The 18,997-nt window shown below is 36.6% G+C and overlaps 1 protein-coding gene across 7 annotated transcripts in view; it reads left to right on the top strand.

Annotated features, from left to right (window-relative positions):
• The first annotated feature begins 235 nt into the window (after window positions 1–235).
• Window positions 236–18,997, top strand: part of LOC125265206 (protein NLRC5-like) — a 29,103-nt gene continuing 10,341 nt past the window's right edge. For 2 of the 7 annotated variants that reach the window (XM_048185303.1, XM_048185327.1), the window contains exons 1-19: window positions 237–714; window positions 1,569–1,676; window positions 1,815–1,910; window positions 3,850–3,957; window positions 4,115–4,231; window positions 5,630–5,714; window positions 7,546–7,741; window positions 7,826–9,587; window positions 13,568–13,738; window positions 13,980–14,150; window positions 14,275–14,448; window positions 14,677–14,847; window positions 14,982–15,158; window positions 15,423–15,596; window positions 16,863–17,033; window positions 17,172–17,342; window positions 17,605–17,778; window positions 18,105–18,278; window positions 18,411–18,581. In XM_048185303.1, coding sequence (XP_048041260.1) covers window positions 503–714; window positions 1,569–1,676; window positions 1,815–1,910; window positions 3,850–3,957; window positions 4,115–4,231; window positions 5,630–5,714; window positions 7,546–7,741; window positions 7,826–9,587; window positions 13,568–13,738; window positions 13,980–14,150; window positions 14,275–14,448; window positions 14,677–14,847; window positions 14,982–15,158; window positions 15,423–15,596; window positions 16,863–17,033; window positions 17,172–17,342; window positions 17,605–17,778; window positions 18,105–18,278; window positions 18,411–18,581 — 4,583 coding nt within the window. In that variant the 5' untranslated portion in view covers window positions 237–502. Of the gene's footprint in view, window positions 715–1,568; window positions 1,677–1,814; window positions 1,911–3,849; window positions 3,958–4,114; window positions 4,232–5,629; window positions 5,715–7,545; window positions 7,742–7,825; window positions 9,588–13,567; window positions 13,739–13,979; window positions 14,151–14,274; window positions 14,449–14,676; window positions 14,848–14,981; window positions 15,159–15,422; window positions 15,597–16,862; window positions 17,034–17,171; window positions 17,343–17,604; window positions 17,779–18,104; window positions 18,279–18,410; window positions 18,582–18,997 lie in introns of all 7 variants that reach the window. The other 5 variants (XM_048185319.1, XM_048185333.1, XM_048185310.1 and 2 more) reach the window with 5 other exon arrangements.

Raw genomic sequence — 18,997 nt, forward strand, 5'->3', positions numbered from 1 at the left:
TCCATCTGACCGGTACTTCTGATTGGGCTGAGGCTGGGATTTAGCTGTGTGTGGAGAGCATTCACTCAGTCTTGTTATCTCATTTTTGACACTTCATATGTCAATTGGCTATATAGGATATCTGTCATCTCAAAAGCTTGAGTTCGTTTAAGTGGGAAAAAATGGATTGTCGTCTTTGGGGTTGGGCATGAGTAGCTTCCTCAGGCGGAGGAGTTTCAAGCACCCCGGGATCATGAGTGGTGGGTTGATAATGACTGAAAGAATGTACGGATCCCCCGAGGACATGGTGGATGGGGAAATATGAGATCATAGGAAAAATAAGAAGACAATGCTTTTTTATATTTTGCGTTCCCCCTAGAAACTTTGCGTTGTTCTTATTCCAGAGGTTGTTTATATTCACAAAGAAGACAGACAAATAAGCTGGACTTGAACAAATTTTGAAGATGTTTCTGAAGGATTTTTTCCCTATTTATTTCAGGCTGTTGTTCTGTGATTAGACGGAATGGAAAGTACTTTTACTTTACTTTTTTTCTTCTTGAATTACTGCCAGGTTATTAATCTTAGTAACATGCTGTCATCTCCAGATCGTACAGAATTGCCGAATGTTTTCACGGATCATTGCTTTGCTGTTTGTACTGGCGTCTCTGCTGCAATAATGTCAGAGGAGCGAGGAAAGGACTGTCCCACTGAAATCAGACTCTCAGAAGAACAGAGGTAAGGCTGTTTTCAATTACACTACTTTTCTGTGAAGAACAAAATCTTGCCAACAAGTAGTTTTATACATGCTGGGTTTTATATTTGCAAATACTGTGCAAAATTGAGACATGTTGTACATATTTATGGGTTAAAAATTACTTTGAACAAATACAAAAATATGCACACCAAACAGGGCTTTATAGACCGTTTCATGGTTACTAACATACCATGCATAGATGGTTTGGGACTATTAATGACTAAATTTAGGTAATGGACTACTAGTGACTTTTTCTAGTGAAAATTCTACTGAAGGTAGATTTTGTCTCTTTTCTTACACTCTAAAATAATTTTGGTTGCTTCAACCCAAATTTGAGTAAAATATGGACAAACCCAACGGTTGGCTAAAAAATCTAATTAGAAAATTTAACCCAATGGTTGGGTTTGTCCATTTTTAACCCAAATTTGAGTTGAAACAACCAAGCAGTTTTTTAGGGTATAGCCTCACATTCCTTGCACACAGTTCAAGTCAGATTTGCAGATAAAAGTAGTTATGTTACTTAGTTTTTAGTACTTTTGTTGATACATTTGATCTAATGCACATCTGGATGCACTGTCGCAAAGTTTTAGAACCACAGTTGTTTCAGTTGAAAACCACAGTTGAAAGTGTAAATTGTGCATGGTTAGGAACCAGCGCTTCATTTGGCTGTACTTTAATCATGATTCCATCTTTGCAGAACTGTTTACTTATTAGGATGAAGTCTCAGACCAAGACATAGTTTATGTTAAATTGCAGAGGTATTTTACAGAGCTTAAAGTCTTCATATTAAGACTCTTGTTTTATTTCTCTCTCACTCTGCTCTTTGTGTCATTAGTAAAAGATCAGGTTCACCAGTATTCAGCTCTGTGTCTGTGAAGAGTGACTGGTCAAATTATGATAATAAACCAAACTTCAGTGAGAAAACACCATCACCTTCCAAAAGGTATTTCATGTGTTTTGCATCACAGTGTTGTGACAGCTAATTTCTCTGCGTTGTGTCTCTTTATTGTGAATACACAATAAATCTATAAATCATCTAAAGTAAAGTATTTTCTTTCTCTCTGTTTTTTTGTGTCATTAGTAGAAGATCAGTGTCCAGATCTTTGTCTGTGAAGAGTGACTGTTCAATATTTCAACCACCAGACTTAAGAGAGAAAACACTATCAGCTACCAAAAGGTATTTCATGTGTTTTTCATTACAGATTTGGGTTAACTTTGGTAAATCTTAAAAAAATAAAACATAATGTTTCACATAATGTGTCTTTTAAATTTAAAATACCTCACAGATTATTTATTATAGCATGCTGTAAATACCCATTTCCGAATACAAGCAAAAACATGCGTTTTTTTGTGCATGTGCCTTTAAATGCAAATGAGCTGCTACTTTTTCATGATCACAGTTCCTACCTGCCTGAATCGGATTCTCTTCGAAATACAAGACATCTGCTTTTTTTTTTTTTTTTTGATTATCATCTATCTCACGATCATGCTCATAGAGTTCATGAAAGTTTATTATTTCCAAGTGTTTTTAAAAGCTATATCAATTTAAACCTGTAATTGATTGTTTTCTGAGCGCACAAATCTGAAGCAGACAAACAGACAGTTGGCTGTCAGACAGCACATCTCGTCTCGTACTAAACTAACTCTCTTTCATGTTTTATTGTGTTTAAAGTGCCAAATACACACAATGTTATGTCAAAAACACAAAAGTTCACATAAACACAATCGGTTTTGTCTGTGAAAGTAAACATCAGGCACAGAAATCTAGTGATGGCTGATTTCGAAACACTGCTTCATGAAGCTCCGAAGCTTCATGAATCTTTTGTTTTGAACCAGTGATTCGGAGCGTGTATCAAACTGCCAAAGTCACATGATTTTAGGCTTCATTACGTCATCACTGTTTCGAAATGTTTCAAAACAGTTTGAAATTTCAGTGGTTCACCGGTAGAGGGCGATAATAAAGTGAACCCATGAATCATGCAGATTCACTGAGAACTATTGAACAAGTGTCTATGGGCTTTTACCTAATCTCTGATCAGTTGTATACATTTGTTGATCGTTTTAATTAGACATTACAATAATTCAAATAAATAATGATAGTTATTAATCTCTTATTGGCCTGTTTAGCTTGAGCCATGGAACAGAGAAACAAGCCTTGAAAATTGATTAAAAAAAATTGATAAAAGAACACATATTATACAGACACTATATATTTAATCTTATTAGATGCTTAGTTAATTGCATTTGCTTGATTTTACTTTCAATCAAACTTTTGCAATACATTTGTAAAAGGGTTCTGTCTGTTCTGAACACTAGGGGTCACCGTGGAGACAGGTGTCAGATTGTTTCGAAGCCTCGACCCATTACGGCACATTTGTTTCAACTGCTTCATTGTTTTGCGAAGCCTCGATCTGCCCTGATGTCGGGACTAAATGAAGACTGTTATGTTCTCTCTTAAATCCAAAAACAAAACACCTCAATTGCTTACCAGACATTCTTTTCGCTACACCTGCTCCTGTGTAGAGAAAATAGCACACAGTTTAGGGCAGATTCTATGCTGAGTTTGCCATCAGCTGTAAGTCACATTAAACCCATTTAACATTAAATAAAGCACATAATCCATACATGTATGTTCTTGTTTTAGTCGTGACACCGCCTCACGTCTGGTTAAGACATGTTGTTATCCTGTGAGAAGACGCTGTTTTCATGTATTCATGACAGCACAGTGATGCTTTCCTATAACAGACGCTTCAAAGTCTGAGAGATCACATTACAGTTGTTGAGAGACACAATTGTGGGTCATAGTTGTTTATTTCCATGATGTTGTATGGTTCTTATGTAACGACTGTGTTTCTGCATGGCTTAAATTCTGTCGTGCTTCTAACTCAGTGATGGTGAAAAAAAAACTGTTATATTGTCTCCATTTGTTACTCCTCCACTCCACAGATTACAATGCCTGCTTTTCTCACATTTTTCAAAATTGTTGTGAGAACTCACTGGTGCTGAAATAGAGAGCTTCATGACCCTATTTATGACCTCTGTCTGAACTTATTTATATGACCCTGAATAACTTCCTCAAGTAAAGTATTGCTTTTCTCTGTTCTTTGTGTCATTAGTGTAAAATCAGGCTCGTATAGTTTTGGCTCTGTGTCTGTGAAGAGTGATAGATCCATGGATAATCCACCACCAGTCTTCAGTGAGCAATCACCATCATCTACCAAAAGGTATTTATTTCATGTGTTTCTTGTTGTTGGTCACACATAAAACTAAATTTTCCATGAACCCATTTTCTGTACTGATGAATGCTTGGTGGGAATAACCTGCTGCTTTGATGATGGTTTGACCCAAATGAAAAATACTACTTTTTTGTGTGTTGTTTAGTAACAAAGAGCAGAAGACCACAGTAAATGTTGGTGCAGAATTTACACGATGGCAAAAGCTTAAAGCACAAAAACGGTTGAATAGTGATGTTGAACTGGCATCCTTTCTTCTCAACAGGTGAGAACACAAAATACTGCAGTTTGCCTTGCACTGTTTAATTTACATTGCTAACTAAAATACCATTATCAAAAACTGTTTATTATGTTACTGCTTTTGAAAGTGTCCTTGAGCTTTTGAAAGTTGCTATATAAATTAAACGTGTAATTTATTTTTACAAGAGACTGAATAGGCCATAACATGTAACATGCCTTTTGCAGGGATACAGCTTTGAATCTAAAATAGCCAGTTTGTGTGATTCTTGTAAACTGAAGATTTTTCAAAATTCAATGCAAGGCATGTGTAAAACACTGGTAAAGAGGGAATGAAGAGTGCAGTGACTGGGTGGTCTACCAACTACTTACAGTGCATGCCTTAAGCTAAGAATTTCTTACAGTAGAGTTATGATAACCTTATTTAGCATATATGACTGTATATAAATATGTTAAGCTTGGAAATGTTAATAAGCCTGATAAAGGTTTGATTTCAAATTCTACTTTTAACACATTACCATTTTGCCAGTTGACTTCCTCACCCTAAATTGCGAAAGTATTGTTAATGTTAACCTAAAATGGACCTACTGTGTGTTACATAACACATGTTACAGCAGCCTAATTATGTCTAGGGTGACCAGACATCCCATTTTTCCCGGGACAGTCTTGTATTTCATTTTATTTTTAGTGTGCCGACTTACTAAGAAAAAATCATGTTTTGTCCCGTATTTTTTGGTGATCATAGAATTAGTAGTAGTAGTAGTGGTGTTCTGTCACGGGAGAACCAATCAATTCGTCATAGAACAAAATTACCATCCAATCACAGTTCGTTATCGATTAGTGAAAGTGGGACAGGTGGAATCGCTCTGAATGACACAGTCCAGAAGTTTGCGCTCTCTCTCTTTCTTGTGTGTGCGATCCCAGTTCTCTCAGACAGCACGCGATCAGTTCTCCTGGCGCCTGAATGGTCAAATGCACACATAGTTGTCAAAATGTCCATTGTCTGGAGTATCTCACGTAAATACAGTAAATGTTGGTGCAGAATTTACACAATGGCAAAAGCTTAAAGCACAATAGCAATTGAATAGTGATGTTGAACTGGAATTCTTTCTTCTCAACAGGTGAGAACACAAAATACCACAGTTTGCCTTGCACTGTTTAATTTACATTGCTAACTAAAATAAACAATAAATACAGTCGGTTATGGCTTAAGTGGATGTAAACAGGTGGGTGAAAACAGGATATGCATCAGTATATTACATCCATGGATTTGGTCTTATGTTACATATATATATATATATATATATATATATATATATATATATATATTTCAACAGAGATATTGGATATATTAATACATTGTCTGTAACCACAGTGATGTACTTTAATTCACTGTGAACACTGGCCAATTTTATTTTGCTAACAGGGTTCAATATGAGAAATCAGACTCAGAATTCCAGAAGTACCGTCTCCGTAAGGAGTTCAGTGAAAATCGCCTATGGATCTTCCAGGTAGGAAAGAAATTAATGCATTTTTGATATTTAGATTATAACAAAGAAATAGTATACTGAACAAATGTAAAAGTGTTTTTTTTAAATACCTAATTAATGTTTCTTTTCTTAACTTAGATATTTTTAGAACATAAGTTTGAACTAAAAGCATTTATTTTCTATATCATTACTTTACTTGGCTTTTGGACAGCTTTCATTTTAAAATATTAATTAAAATAGCATAAGAAGTTTCATTTCCTGTGTTATTTATTTTAATCTCACACATTTATAAAATGCCAGTATTCATTTTATTAATAATTCTCTTTTTCTATTATTGATAAAAACTAGTTATGTACTAGTCTATGTTATGTTCTGTTACCTTATAGTTAAATGTCTCATTAGCACAACTTTGTTCCCATTCAGTCAGTCTTGTTCAGCGTTACGTCAATACTGACGTAACAGGGTCTTTTTTTTGCAGTCCTTCAGAAACGCATCCTCATGTATTCGGTTACAGGATTGGTTTGCAGCGATCAACCTAAAGGGCACATATTTTCATATCAAGTTTTGAGCATACCAGTACAAGGTCCTCCCCTTTGGGCTGTCCCTGCCACGGAAGCTGCCCTTGCCCCACTCAGGGAGGCGGGCATTCGCATTCTTAATTTCTCAATGACTGGCTCATTCTGGCCCAGTCACGAGATCAGTTATATGAACACGGACCTGGTGCTCAGGCACTTCAGCTGGTTGGGGCTTTAGGTCAAATAGGAAAAGAGCAAGTTCTCCCCCATGCAGAGCATCACTTTTCTTCGTGTGGAGTTGGACTTGGTCAGCATGACAGCACACCTCACCAACAAGCGTGCTCTGTCAGTGCTGAACTACCTGAATATGTTCATGCGGAAAACAGTGGTTCCACTGAAGCAATTTCAGAGGCTCCTGCTGCATATGGCATCCACAGCTGTGGTCATGCCACTCAGATTGTTGCATATGAGACTGCTTCAGCACTGGCTACACAACCGAGTGCTGAGATGGGCATGGCGCATCAATTGTCTCATGTTGCTAGCAGTATTCCTTGCCCTGAGCCGGTTTCGACTGCTGCTGCATGGCAAGAATGTACTGGTCCATACGGCTAACACATCAACCGTGGCGTACATCACCATGTGGCATGTCCAGACCTCTGGAACCCCTCCTTTGGGACTGGGAATACTTCCCTAGTGTTTTTGTTATGGCTGAAAAATGTGGGAATCGAGTTTAGAAGAACTCTTCCCTGGGGCAAGAACAGCAGCTTCGACCATCCCCAAAGTAAGTCCCCTATGGTATGGAGGACTTCTCTCTGGCTTACTATGGGTGCTTGGGTAGGTTACAATTTTTGTGAGAGCAGTTGCCAAAAGGGGCACCGTGGCTTGCCTGCATCTGTATCTACAACACTCGTAACAAGTTTCAGTTGCTATGCCATTTTCCATAGGGACCCCATTACATCAGTTTCGACTTAACATCGAACACGACTGACTGAATGGGAATGTCTAGGTTACTGTTGTAACTTCCGTTCACTGACGGAGGTAACAGAGATATGTTACATCCCCCTGCCATAGCCCTGAACCACTGTTGAATGGCCTGGATCCTTGTCTCGGCTCCTTAGCAAAGCATGAATGAAGTGAGTCCTGATTATACCCGTATGTTTGGGTAGGTGTGACTCAGCATGCAAATCTTGATTGGGCTCCCACACAAAATCCTATTACGTCAGTATCTTCCTTCAGGGAATGAGGGTTACAATGGTAACCTAGATGTTCCAAGTGCACAATGATTATATTTTAAGCATATTTAGAATTTATTCTACTTCTTTTTCATATGCTTTTAGGATGTTGAGAACAAAATAATCGTATTTCTGAAGAATGAGCTGGAGAAGTTTAAGAAAATATTACAAAAAGAGAACACACAATACTTTGTGCAGGACTTCAATGAAGGCATGTGTAGTATCAAAGAAGCAGCTCTTGATATCACACTTTACTTCCTAAGAGATATGAAGCAAGACGAACTTGCAAATACTCTAGAAGGTAACATGGCTCATGACATAAATACCTGACATATATGTCACTTTTACAATTGTAAGATATTTTTGTTCATGTTTGTATATTTAGATGAGCTGATATTCATTCATCAGCGACAGCTAAAATTAAACCTGAAGAGGAAGTGTCAGTGTCTGTTTGAAGGAATTACAAAGCATGGTGGCTCCACACTTCTGAATAACATCTACACAGATCTCTATATCACTCAGGGTGGCAGTGAACAGATCAATACTGAACATGAGGTTAGACAGATTGAGGTTGCTTTCAGGTGTGCAGAATCACAAGACATACAGATTGAATGCAACAACTTGTTTGAAGCAGCAGAACAAGACAAGGAGATCAGAACTGTACTGACAAAAGGAGTTGCTGGCATTGGAAAATCAGTCTCTGTGCAAAAATTTGTTCTGGATTGGGCTGAAGGAAAAGAAAATCAAGATATCAGCTTCATATTTCCTCTTCCATTCAGAGAGATGAATTTAAAGGAGGAAGAAACACAAAGTTTGATGAGCCTTATAACTCAGTTTTTCCCAGAGACAAAAGGACTGAACCTGGCAAGAAATGATAAATTCAAAGTCTTGTTCATCCTTGATGGATTGGATGAATGCCGACTTCCTCTAAACTTTGAAGGTAATGAGACGTGGCGTGATGTATCGTCACCAGCTGCTCTGGATGTTCTCCTAACAAACCTCATAAAGGGAAATTTGCTTCCTTCTGCTCTCATCTGGATCACCACCAGACCAGAAGCAGCTGGTAAGATTCCCCCTGACTGTATTGACCGGGTAACAGAGATACGAGGATTCAATGATGCACAAAAGGAGGAGTACTTCAAGAAAAGGTTCACAGATGAGTCTGTGGCAAACAAAATCGTTGATCTTGTTAAACAGTCAAAGAGCCTCTTTATCATGTGCTACATCCCAGTCTTCTGCTGGATTTCAGCCACTGTTCTCCAAAATATTTTGGAAGAGGAAAGATATACAGAAGACACTCCCAAGACTCTGACACAAATGTACACACACTTTCTTCGCTTTCAGATCCAGCAGAGCAGAAGGAAGTATGATGTTTGCTGGGATAAAGACACCATCCTTTCACTGGGGAATCTGGCATTTCATCAGCTGGAAAGAAACAACCTGATCTTCTATGAATCAGACCTGGAGGCATGTGGTATTGATGTCTCTAAAGCATCAGTGTATTCAGGCATGTGTACCCAGATCTTTAAGGAGGAAACAGGGATCATTCTTGGTACCATGTACTGCTTTGTTCACTTGAGCATTCAAGAGTTTATTGCAGCCCTTTATGCACATCTATTTCTAGACATCAACAAGAAAAGTGTGTTTTATCAGGAGTCTACACAACAGGAAAACAAAAATGAAACCATGGTTGATTTGCTGAAGACTGCAGTGGACAAGGCGCTTGAGAGTGACAATGGACACCTGGATCTTTTCCTTCGCTTCCTTCTTGGTCTGTCACTTGAGTCTAATCGTCCACTTTTACGAGGTCTGCTGACCCAGCAAGATGGCAATGACCAGTGCTACAAGGAAGTAGTTCAGTACATCAAGCAAAAGTTAGAAGATAATCTATCTCCAGAGAGATCCATTAATCTTTTTCATTGCCTGAATGAACTGAATGACCATACTCTGGTGAAAGAGATTCAAAACCAACTTAACAAAGGAAGACTTTCATCTGCTGATCTTTCACCTGCCCAGTGGTCTGCTGTGGCTTTTGTGATGCTGACATCAGAAGAGGAGCTGGAAGAGTTTAACCTACAGAAGTTCAAGAAATCAGACGAGTGTTTCTTTAGACTACTGGAAGTCGTCAAAACCTCCAAAACAGCTCTGTAAGTCATCTAATAAGTAACATTATTTAATAATATTTTTGCACTCATCTGAAAAGTACATTTATTATTATTATTTATTTATAATTTTTTATTAATACCAAATATAAGAATACGCTAGACAGCATGCCGCATGCCAATTTGTCCAGTATGTTATACACATACAATACATCCTTGTTAAGTTAACCAAACTTTATATAGTTATAACATCACAGATTCAGCCAACACACCCTCAGAACTAGGTCCTTGAGCTCCATGTACTGTATCTGCCTACAATGACCCAAATTACCCATGTTATCAGAACCTCTACAGTTACCCACCATGCACACTCATCTGTTGTCCGGTCTCGTCAATCTCCACTTGAGTGCAAACCTGCCTGACTCTACTTACCTACTCACCTTCTTCATCTTCCATGTCTCATCGGATCCCAGCTCATCTGAAAGTGCTCTGCCATTGCCTGCAAAGAGAAAGCTACCATTAGCTAAGTGTGACTGTCTACTTGTTACCATACTGCTCACTCACCTGCTTACCAGTTTGCGCTTTTGGCTATGATCTGTTCATAAAATATCTGCTTAGCACTACCTGTGTGTTCCCTCTTCTGTTTGTGCATGACATGATGTGTGATTGTCTTTAAAGAATGTAGTCCAGTGATTATAAATTGTCTTTAAAGAATGCAGTCTAGTGGTCATATTTATCAAATTTATTTTTATGTATTATTGACTAAATTATATTCTTCTGCAGAGTATGCCCTTTAGGTTTATTTTTTATTGTGCTATGAATATATAGTGTATATATAGAAAAATATTTAATATATATTGGAATTTTTGATAGTTGTATAAGGGGTGGGTAAATAACAAGCTTTTGCTTCATCCCGCTCCTTTTTGGACACATGTAATTAATTGATGATTATTCGTAGATATTGTTTTTTTTTTATGTATGTATGTGGTAACACAATTATTGTATTTTTATATTTTATTTTATTTGTATTGGTTGTTGTTTGAAATAAAAAAAATTAAAAAAGAAAGCTTAGCTTAGCTTTAGCACTAGCTTAGCTTCGTTTCCATGGGTATCAGCCCCAGTCAGCTTTTTGCATACCCTCATTGCCCCTCGCAGGTCGGGGGTACCCATGAGACTGTGCAATTTCTACGTTTTTCTTTCCCTGGACATATACAAACAATTTTCCCGAAAAAAATGGCCCTGATTCTCAGAGCAAACTCCTGCACGGTTTTCAACTAGCTAAAAGGCCTCACACGAGGCGCCCTGCAATGGACAGCAGCCAACCCTCCTTAAACTCTAATAGTGAATGAAATAAACACAATAAAATGAAAGTAAAACGCCAGAGTTTGGACACCTCTGGCTTAAACTAAAACAAAACAGCAACATAGTCTAGGCCTGATCCTCTCTCATCATTCATTGTCGTCACTCCTTTTTTAATCATTCCGGAGCTCCTCTGTGGGACTCGTGGCACTCTTTATCACTTTTGCTAATGGCTTTGCTCTGTTCTCGTGGCTCATGGCCCCACCCTGCTTGCCACAAGTACATATAGGCCTGGTTTCACAGACAGGGCTTAGCCTAAGCCAGAATTAGGCCTTAGTTCAATTAGGGTATTTAAGTAGCTTTTATAAACATACACTAGAAAAAACATCACTGCTGTGCATCTTGAGACAAAACAATGGCACTGACATATTTTAAGATATGTCAGTGCAAGTTGCTTTCAGTTAAAATAGCTCAAACATGCATTTATTCTAGGACTAGCTTAACCATCTGGAGCTTGAGGCTGATTTGGGGGCCTGGAAAAGTTTTGACATGCCCTGACATTTGTGCTTTTTTCAGTTGTTTATAAACATATTAATGACAAAAGTCTCATTACACTGTATTCAGCACAAACTAGGCTACAATAATATGTGAGCAACAAGTATGTACATGTTTGTATTTTTGAGAGTATTACGTATATGCATGGTTTTTGAAAAAAAAAACATCACTGAAATAAGGCCTCAAAATGCATACTAAATGTTTTTTCACAAGACTTTTGGGAATTGTATATTTTAGTCTAGAGTTTTTGCTTCAAAATTATGTGAAAATTATCCTGCCTACTTAGACCAAAAATACAATGTATTGATTTTACATTTCTATGACACTTTTTGTTTAGGGAGCCCGTATACGGAGAGGCGTGAATCTTCATGATTAATTCTGTGATTCACACCTGAGAGGATTAAGACCCTGCCCCTAATGAGCCACATAATGAGCCATTAGGTCAGGAATGTGACTGAGTCAACTAAGAAAGAATGCAATGACAAAAGACATATATCATTTTTTTGTTTTAAGTTTATTTAAAATATAGTTAACTATATAAGTGAGAGTCAAAGACACACACAGTTATACCAGGAAATGAATCCTGTTCAAAGATATGTTAACATCACATACCTGGCATTTGGTGTTTCTGCAATGGAAGAAAAAAAGAAGGGGAAAAAAAAAAAAAAAAACTTTTCTGCTTCCAGTTAGTGATCTCAGTATCATATGCATGCAGTCTAATGTGGGCCAATATCTGAAAACTATAATTCTCAGATCTGTGAGATAAAAGAAAAAATCATCTGTGTGAATGTTACATTCATGCTGATAACAGGATCATATCAGCTATTGTATTAATGTTAATATAATGTCCCCTCTTAACAGAAAACATGATTTTTGTGATCTTATGCATGCATGTATTATTGCACATCATGTGAAGAAAATTTTGTATAGGCCTATATTTAAAATCACAGTACCAGTCAAAAGACTAGATGCATTACTTTATAATGTTTTTGAAGGCTCATCAAGCCTGCATTTATTTGATCAAAAATACAGAAAAAAAAACAGTAGTATTGTGAAATATTATTACAATTTAAAATAATGTTTTTCAAAATATAATCTGTTTCTGTGATGCAAAGCGTCTAAACATTCTTATTATCTCTATGGCATTTTATATATTATAGTTGTTTTATTATAGAGCCTAAATATTAATGTTTAATAAATTGCTAACACATTTTATTTCAGTATTTATTACGTATTTCAGTCGATTTCACTCATCTCAGTATAGCAATATAATTTGGGAATAGCCATGGCAATTTACATTTAATTCACACTGAGACACACAAAACTTGCAGGATTCATATTTAAACAATCTTTTTGCGGTTTAATATTTACAGACACTATATCACAATTAGAATAAAGAACTAAAGAATAAAAAAGACTTACCATTCACTATAATTGGCTTGATTGATCCTCAAAATGAAAGTGAAAGCAACTCTTCCTCTGAGGTAAATCCTTTTAGAATTATTCTTTACCGGATCTCAAAATAATGAAAAGTAGCATACATGAAAATGACCAAGCTTGATGCGTTTTTCCAAGCTGATGCGGGCGTTCGCTCTCTGTGAATATATCTCATAAAAGCATGATAGGATTGTAAAGTTCTGCTGGTGATTTACTGACAACATGCACAATAAAGAACACAGCAGTGCAAATTTGCTTAGGGTCGAAAACAAGCAGAGCAAGAATGATAATCAGGTGTGAAAGTGGCTAAAAAATCCAGCAGAAAAGTGGCTAAAGACATGTTTTTATAGGATGTTAAATAATGGTACAAATACCAGTAAACTGACTAGCACAGCCTTAGTAAATCATGTTGATTAATTTAAATACTCTTCTCCCATAAATTGTGAGTCTGAGATAGAAACTCCTACAAATGCTTACGCAATAAGGTGAGCAGCAAAAAAGGGGTACGCATCTTTTCATTGATAATTTTTCACTGCATGCCTTTAGGAAACCCTGACAATAGTTGTTAACGCCAAAAGAGGGTTTGCGCTATCGCAAGTGTAGTCCACCATCCTCAAAGTGTATTTACTATTAATCTAAAAATAGTACATACAAATCTGTTTAATTATTTTATTTAGTAAATATATTTTATGTATTCAGTCTTATTTTGTATTTTGTTATTTTTCTGCTTGTAGGTTAAATGATTGTAACCTAACAGACAAAAGCTGTTCAGCTCTGGCTACAGTTCTTGGATCAGATACCAGTCTGAAAGAGCTGAACATGAACAATAATAATCTACATGATTCAGGAGTGAAGCTGCTCTGCACTGGACTGAAGAGCATGAACTGTAAATTAGAGATACTGGGGTAAGTAGTGAGACAACAGACAAAAGTGTATTCGTTGCCTCTCAGATTGGCAAAATAAGAGGGGTATGTTTTAAAGAAATCTGAACACAAGTGGTCACAGGAGACATATTTAAAATGCATGTTAATACCAGGTGGAAATGGTGATGATTAAGATTAATATATTCATCAAGAAGCAACAAGTGGTCCAGTCTGTATGCTCATGTGACCCGTAATTTTGCGTTTTTCCCCCCTAATTGACAAGGCTCAGTAATTGTGCACTTACAGAGGAAAGCTGTTCATCTCTTGCTTCAGTTCTCAGTTCAGACTCCAGCAGTCTGAATGATCTTGAACTGAGCAATAATAATCTGAAGGATTCAGGTGTGAAGCTGCTCTCGGATGGACTGAAAGAGAATTGTAACCTGGAGAAACTCAGGTAGCTCACTGTCTAAGATATTAAAGGTTTTGGGGCTTCTGTTTGCTTTCATATTCAGAAATTGATATTAAGACATTTCTAGAATAACTGAATGATCGTCTGAACATTTTCCTTCCTGTTCTAGACTTTCAGACTGCAGTATCAGTGAAGAAGGTTATACAGCTCTGGCTTCAGCTCTGAGATCAAACCCTTCACACCTGATAGAGCTAGATCTCACAGGAAATGATCCTGGAGAATCAGGAGTGAAGGAGCTCACTGATTTACTACAGGATCGGAACTGTAAGCTGAAGGCACTTAGGTGAGATGTGATGTGGAAATTCTGGCATTATTTACTCACCCTCAAATATTATGGGTTTGGTATGTCATTTGACAGAATAAATTTTTTTGGTTGACCTATCCATTTAAAATAGTATTAAAAAGAAACCTTACTACTTGGGTTTTTAGCATTTAAATTCTGTTTTATTATACAACTTTTAGTTATCAATTGAATTAACAATTGAATTGTTCTTCAACTTTCCTTCTCCAGGTTTTTGAGTCCTGCCGCAGATGAAGCTTGTCAATATGTCAGAGGAATTGTGGGTAAAAACCCGTTACTCCTGAGAGAGCTAAATCTGAGTGAACGTGAACTATCAGACACAAACATGAAGTGGATCGCTGCTCTACTGCAGGATAAACACTGTAAACTCAACAAACTGATGCAAGTATTTTGGTTATTTAAATGTGCTGTAATAAATTATCTTAAAGAAATCAGGTGACAAAAACAGTAAGTCTCAGTAATCACTGAAAGTACTTTATGTCTGTAAATTCTCTCTCTCCTGTTCAAAATTTTAGGCTGCGTGATTGTGGTCTAACAGAGGAAAGCTGTTCAGCTCTTGCTACAGTCCTGACATCAGTCTTTCACTCCAGTCTGAAGGAACTTGACATCAGCAACAATAATCTGCAGGATTCAGGAGTAAAGAAACTCCAGAACGGATTTGAAAATGCAAACTGCCCACTGCAGAAACTTAGGCAAGTTGATTAAATAAACAGATTTTTATATTTTTAATGATTAAAACATTCACTGTTGTTGCAAGTTAAAATTACTCTAGTAAAATAGTAGATAGAGAAGATTTTTCTTCTGTCAGCAATTTAATTCTGTTTTTGGTCACTAACCTAAAGAGGAACAAAAGTGTTACATTTGTGTTACACTTACATTTATTATATAAAAACGTTCATTATGATTATTAGTATTATTAGTATTATTACAAACCTATCTACAAATCTATTCTGTAGACTTTCCAACTGCAGTATCACAGAAGAAGGTTATAAAGCTCTGGCTTCAGCTCTGAGGTCAAACCCTTCACACCTGATAGAGCTGGATCTCACAGGAAATGATCCTGGACAATCAGGAGTGAATGAGCTCAATGATTTACTACAGGATCCAAACTGTCAACTTAAGACACTGAGGTGAGTGTTCCTAAATAAGTTTAGTGTTTTTAAAACAAACTTCAGTTACAAGATGTTAAACCATGAAGAAAGCTTTGAAATGACAAAAGTCTTTTTCACAAGCTTGTTTTATTGTGAGTATCTCATTTTATTGCCACATTGGAATTAGAGTTCAAGTTAGATTTCAACTTTGTAGATAGAACCTTTTTGTTTTCTAAATAAAAACTCCTAAAAACATCACAGTGGTAAATAAGTAGTCACAAAATAAGAATATGTGAATAACTCAATTTTGACAAAAATGTCAGATACAACCTTATTAACATGCAAGGCCATGTGACAGAAAAAAAAAACGCTTTTTCGATGGGATTCAGGGCTTTCCTCCTGAAATCTGGACCATTTTAATATTTTGTTTACTAAAAACAAAGTACATAACAATCAAAACATCCACATCATGACCAGAAAACAGAGCTAACTTGCAATTTCAAAGTTTTTCTTTCCCTGGCCATCTACAAACAATTTTCCCAATTATAGCAATTACATGATTCTTTTGAAATGCTCTTATTATACTGATTGATTATGCTAAATGCAGATCAAAAATGTCTTGTCACAAACCCGGTTTGAATGGTCAGTCATAGGCTATGTTTGATAAATAGAAAAACTATATTAGCATCATTGTTGTTTTCTGCAGTGTTTTAGTGAAAGTAGGCTATCCATAATTTTGCTGCTCACCATGTTTTTGCTGTTGTTAAAATAACCGTGTCATCTGCAGCTCTTTAATGTGGCAAGCGTCAGGAGAGAGTGAACATGCACAAAGCTAAATGGGCTTGAATGAAGTGTGTTTGGCTTTAGATAAAACTACTAGAGGATATAGTGCTGAAAGATCATTGCTATAAAAAATCCTAAGGACTTGTGTGATCCGCGCAGCTATTTTAACACGCTACTCACTTTAACAAGAAATAGTAAAATGGTGTTCCCGATAAGTCTCGCGGAAACATACCCAGGTCTGGATGCAGATTGTGGTCCGCCGTTTGAATATCAGTGGTCTATAGTGTGTTTATATCATACTTTTTTATTGTTTGTTTATTGTGTGCACAGTCTTGCCAGCTCTCTTTATTATTATTATTTTGTTCTTATTTTTTTTATTCTGCTTACCCCAAAAGCTTTGCTCAAATAAATCCTATGTACTCATGCTTGTTGTTAGTTTACAAATGCAAATTATCTTCAAACCAAAACTAAAAATAAGTCATTAATTGGTAGGTAATGTCAATGTTTTTCTCCTGTTTCCAGGTTTTTGAGTCCTGCTGCAGATGAAGCCTGTCAGTATGTGACTGGACTTGTGGGTAAAAACCCATTACTTCTGAGGGAGCTGAATCTGAGTGAATGTGAAATAAGAGACATAGGAGTGAATCAGATTGCTGCTCTACTGCAGGATAAACATTGTCAACTCAACACACTGACGTGAGTATTGTTTTAATTTATGATTACACATTTAAAGTATCTTAAAGAAATCAGGTGACCCAAACAAAATAATCTTCAGCAATCACTGAATTGCATAAAGTACTTTGTAAATTATTCCTCTCCCGTTCATCATTTTAGGCTGTGTGATTGTGGCCTAACAGATGAAAGCTGTTCAGCTCTTGCTACAGTCCTGAGATCAAACTCCAATCTGAAAGAGCTTGACGTCAGCAACAATAATCTGCAGGATTCAGGAGTAAAGAAACTCCAGAATGCATTAGAAAATACAAACTGCACATTGGAGAAACTTAGGCAAGTTGATTAAATAAACAGATTTTTATATTTTTAATGATTAAAACATTCACTGTTGTTGCAAGTTAAAATTACTCTAGTAAAATAGTAGATAGAGAAGATTTTTCTTCTGTCAGCAATTTAATTCTGTTTTTGGTCACTAACCTAAAGAGGAACAAAAGTGTTACATTTGTGTTACACTTACATTTATTATATAAAAACGTTCATTATGATTATTAGTATTATTAGTATTATTACAAACCTATCTAAATCTATTCTGTAGACTTTCCAACTGCAGTATCACAGAAGAAGGTTATAAAGCTCTGGCTTCAGCTCTGAGGTCAAACCCTTCACACCTGATAGAGCTGGATCTCACAGGAAATGATCCTGGACAATCAGGAGTGAATGAGCTCAATGATTTACTACAGGATCCAAACTGTCAACTTAAGACACTGAGGTGAGTGTTCCTAAATAAGTTTAGTGTTTTTAAAACAAACTTCAGTCAGGATGGACATAATCAATTGAAGACTATCAGGTGATTAAACATTCACATTTGTAAAACTCATTGACAGACATGAAGTCCAGTATATGAAACTATATAAATGGGTCAAATGGTTCAATGGTGTGGAATTGGAACTGGAGGAAAAGGAATTCACTTAATTTCAAATTCAAAGATCAACAAAATCGCACAACTGAATTTAATTTCCAAGATGTTTAATGTCAAAACACAATTACATTGTTAATTTGAATAATTATGCACTCTACAATTTCTACTTCCTGTAGGTTTTTGAAAAGTCCTGCTGCACAGAAAGCGTGTGACTATCTCACTAAAGTTCTAGGTAAAAGTCCGCTATTACTGACAGAACTGGATCTGAGTGAGGATAAATTGGGAGATTTGGATGGAGAGAATCTATCTGCTCTTTTGATGGACTCACATTGCAAACTGGAGAAAATAAAGTCAGTGAACATGATTTTATACATAACTCTGATTATTCATTATGAAGGACTTTAGGTCACATGTGTGGAGAGCTTTTGATCTGATGTGTTGAATATATGTTGATTAATAAATAATGTTTTTTTTATGTTTAGACTGAATAATTGTGAGCTTACTGAGAAAAGCTGTTCAGTTCTAGCTACTGTTCTCTCCTCCAAAACAATCCTGAAAGGGCTGAACCTGAACAACAGCCATCTGCTGGACTCAGGAGTCAAAGAGATCAGTGAGGGACTGAAGAATCCTGTATGTAAGCTGAGGATACTGAAGTAAGTAAGATACTGAAGTACAGCTACACTTAAAGGGGCTCTATGTAGGAATGACACCCAGTGGTCGAAATAGGTGCTGCAGTCCAAATTCAAAATATTGTTTGCCCCGCCCCCTTGTTCAAAGACGCAGGTGGCGAACTTGAGAGGGAGCGCAATTGACAATGAAAGCTGAGGAGACTTACACCTGTAAGCTGATTAGTTGATTTATCTGTGTTTTAATATGCTGTTGTTTATAGAGATTTTTGGATGGATTCTGAGGCTTTTTAGGTCAGGTAAAATCTGCTCTATGCTGCAGATTGTACTGGTGTTGTGGTTTTTCTTTGCACTCTTTTTCTCAGTCCTTTGTTGTTTGGCCAGCAAGGGACACAAGAATGTTGGAAGCTTTGGTATAATAGTGCACATTTGTCTTTCCATAA

This window comes from Megalobrama amblycephala, linkage group LG1, assembly GCF_018812025.1.
Source record: "Megalobrama amblycephala isolate DHTTF-2021 linkage group LG1, ASM1881202v1, whole genome shotgun sequence".
NCBI lineage: Eukaryota > Metazoa > Chordata > Actinopteri > Cypriniformes > Xenocyprididae > Megalobrama > Megalobrama amblycephala.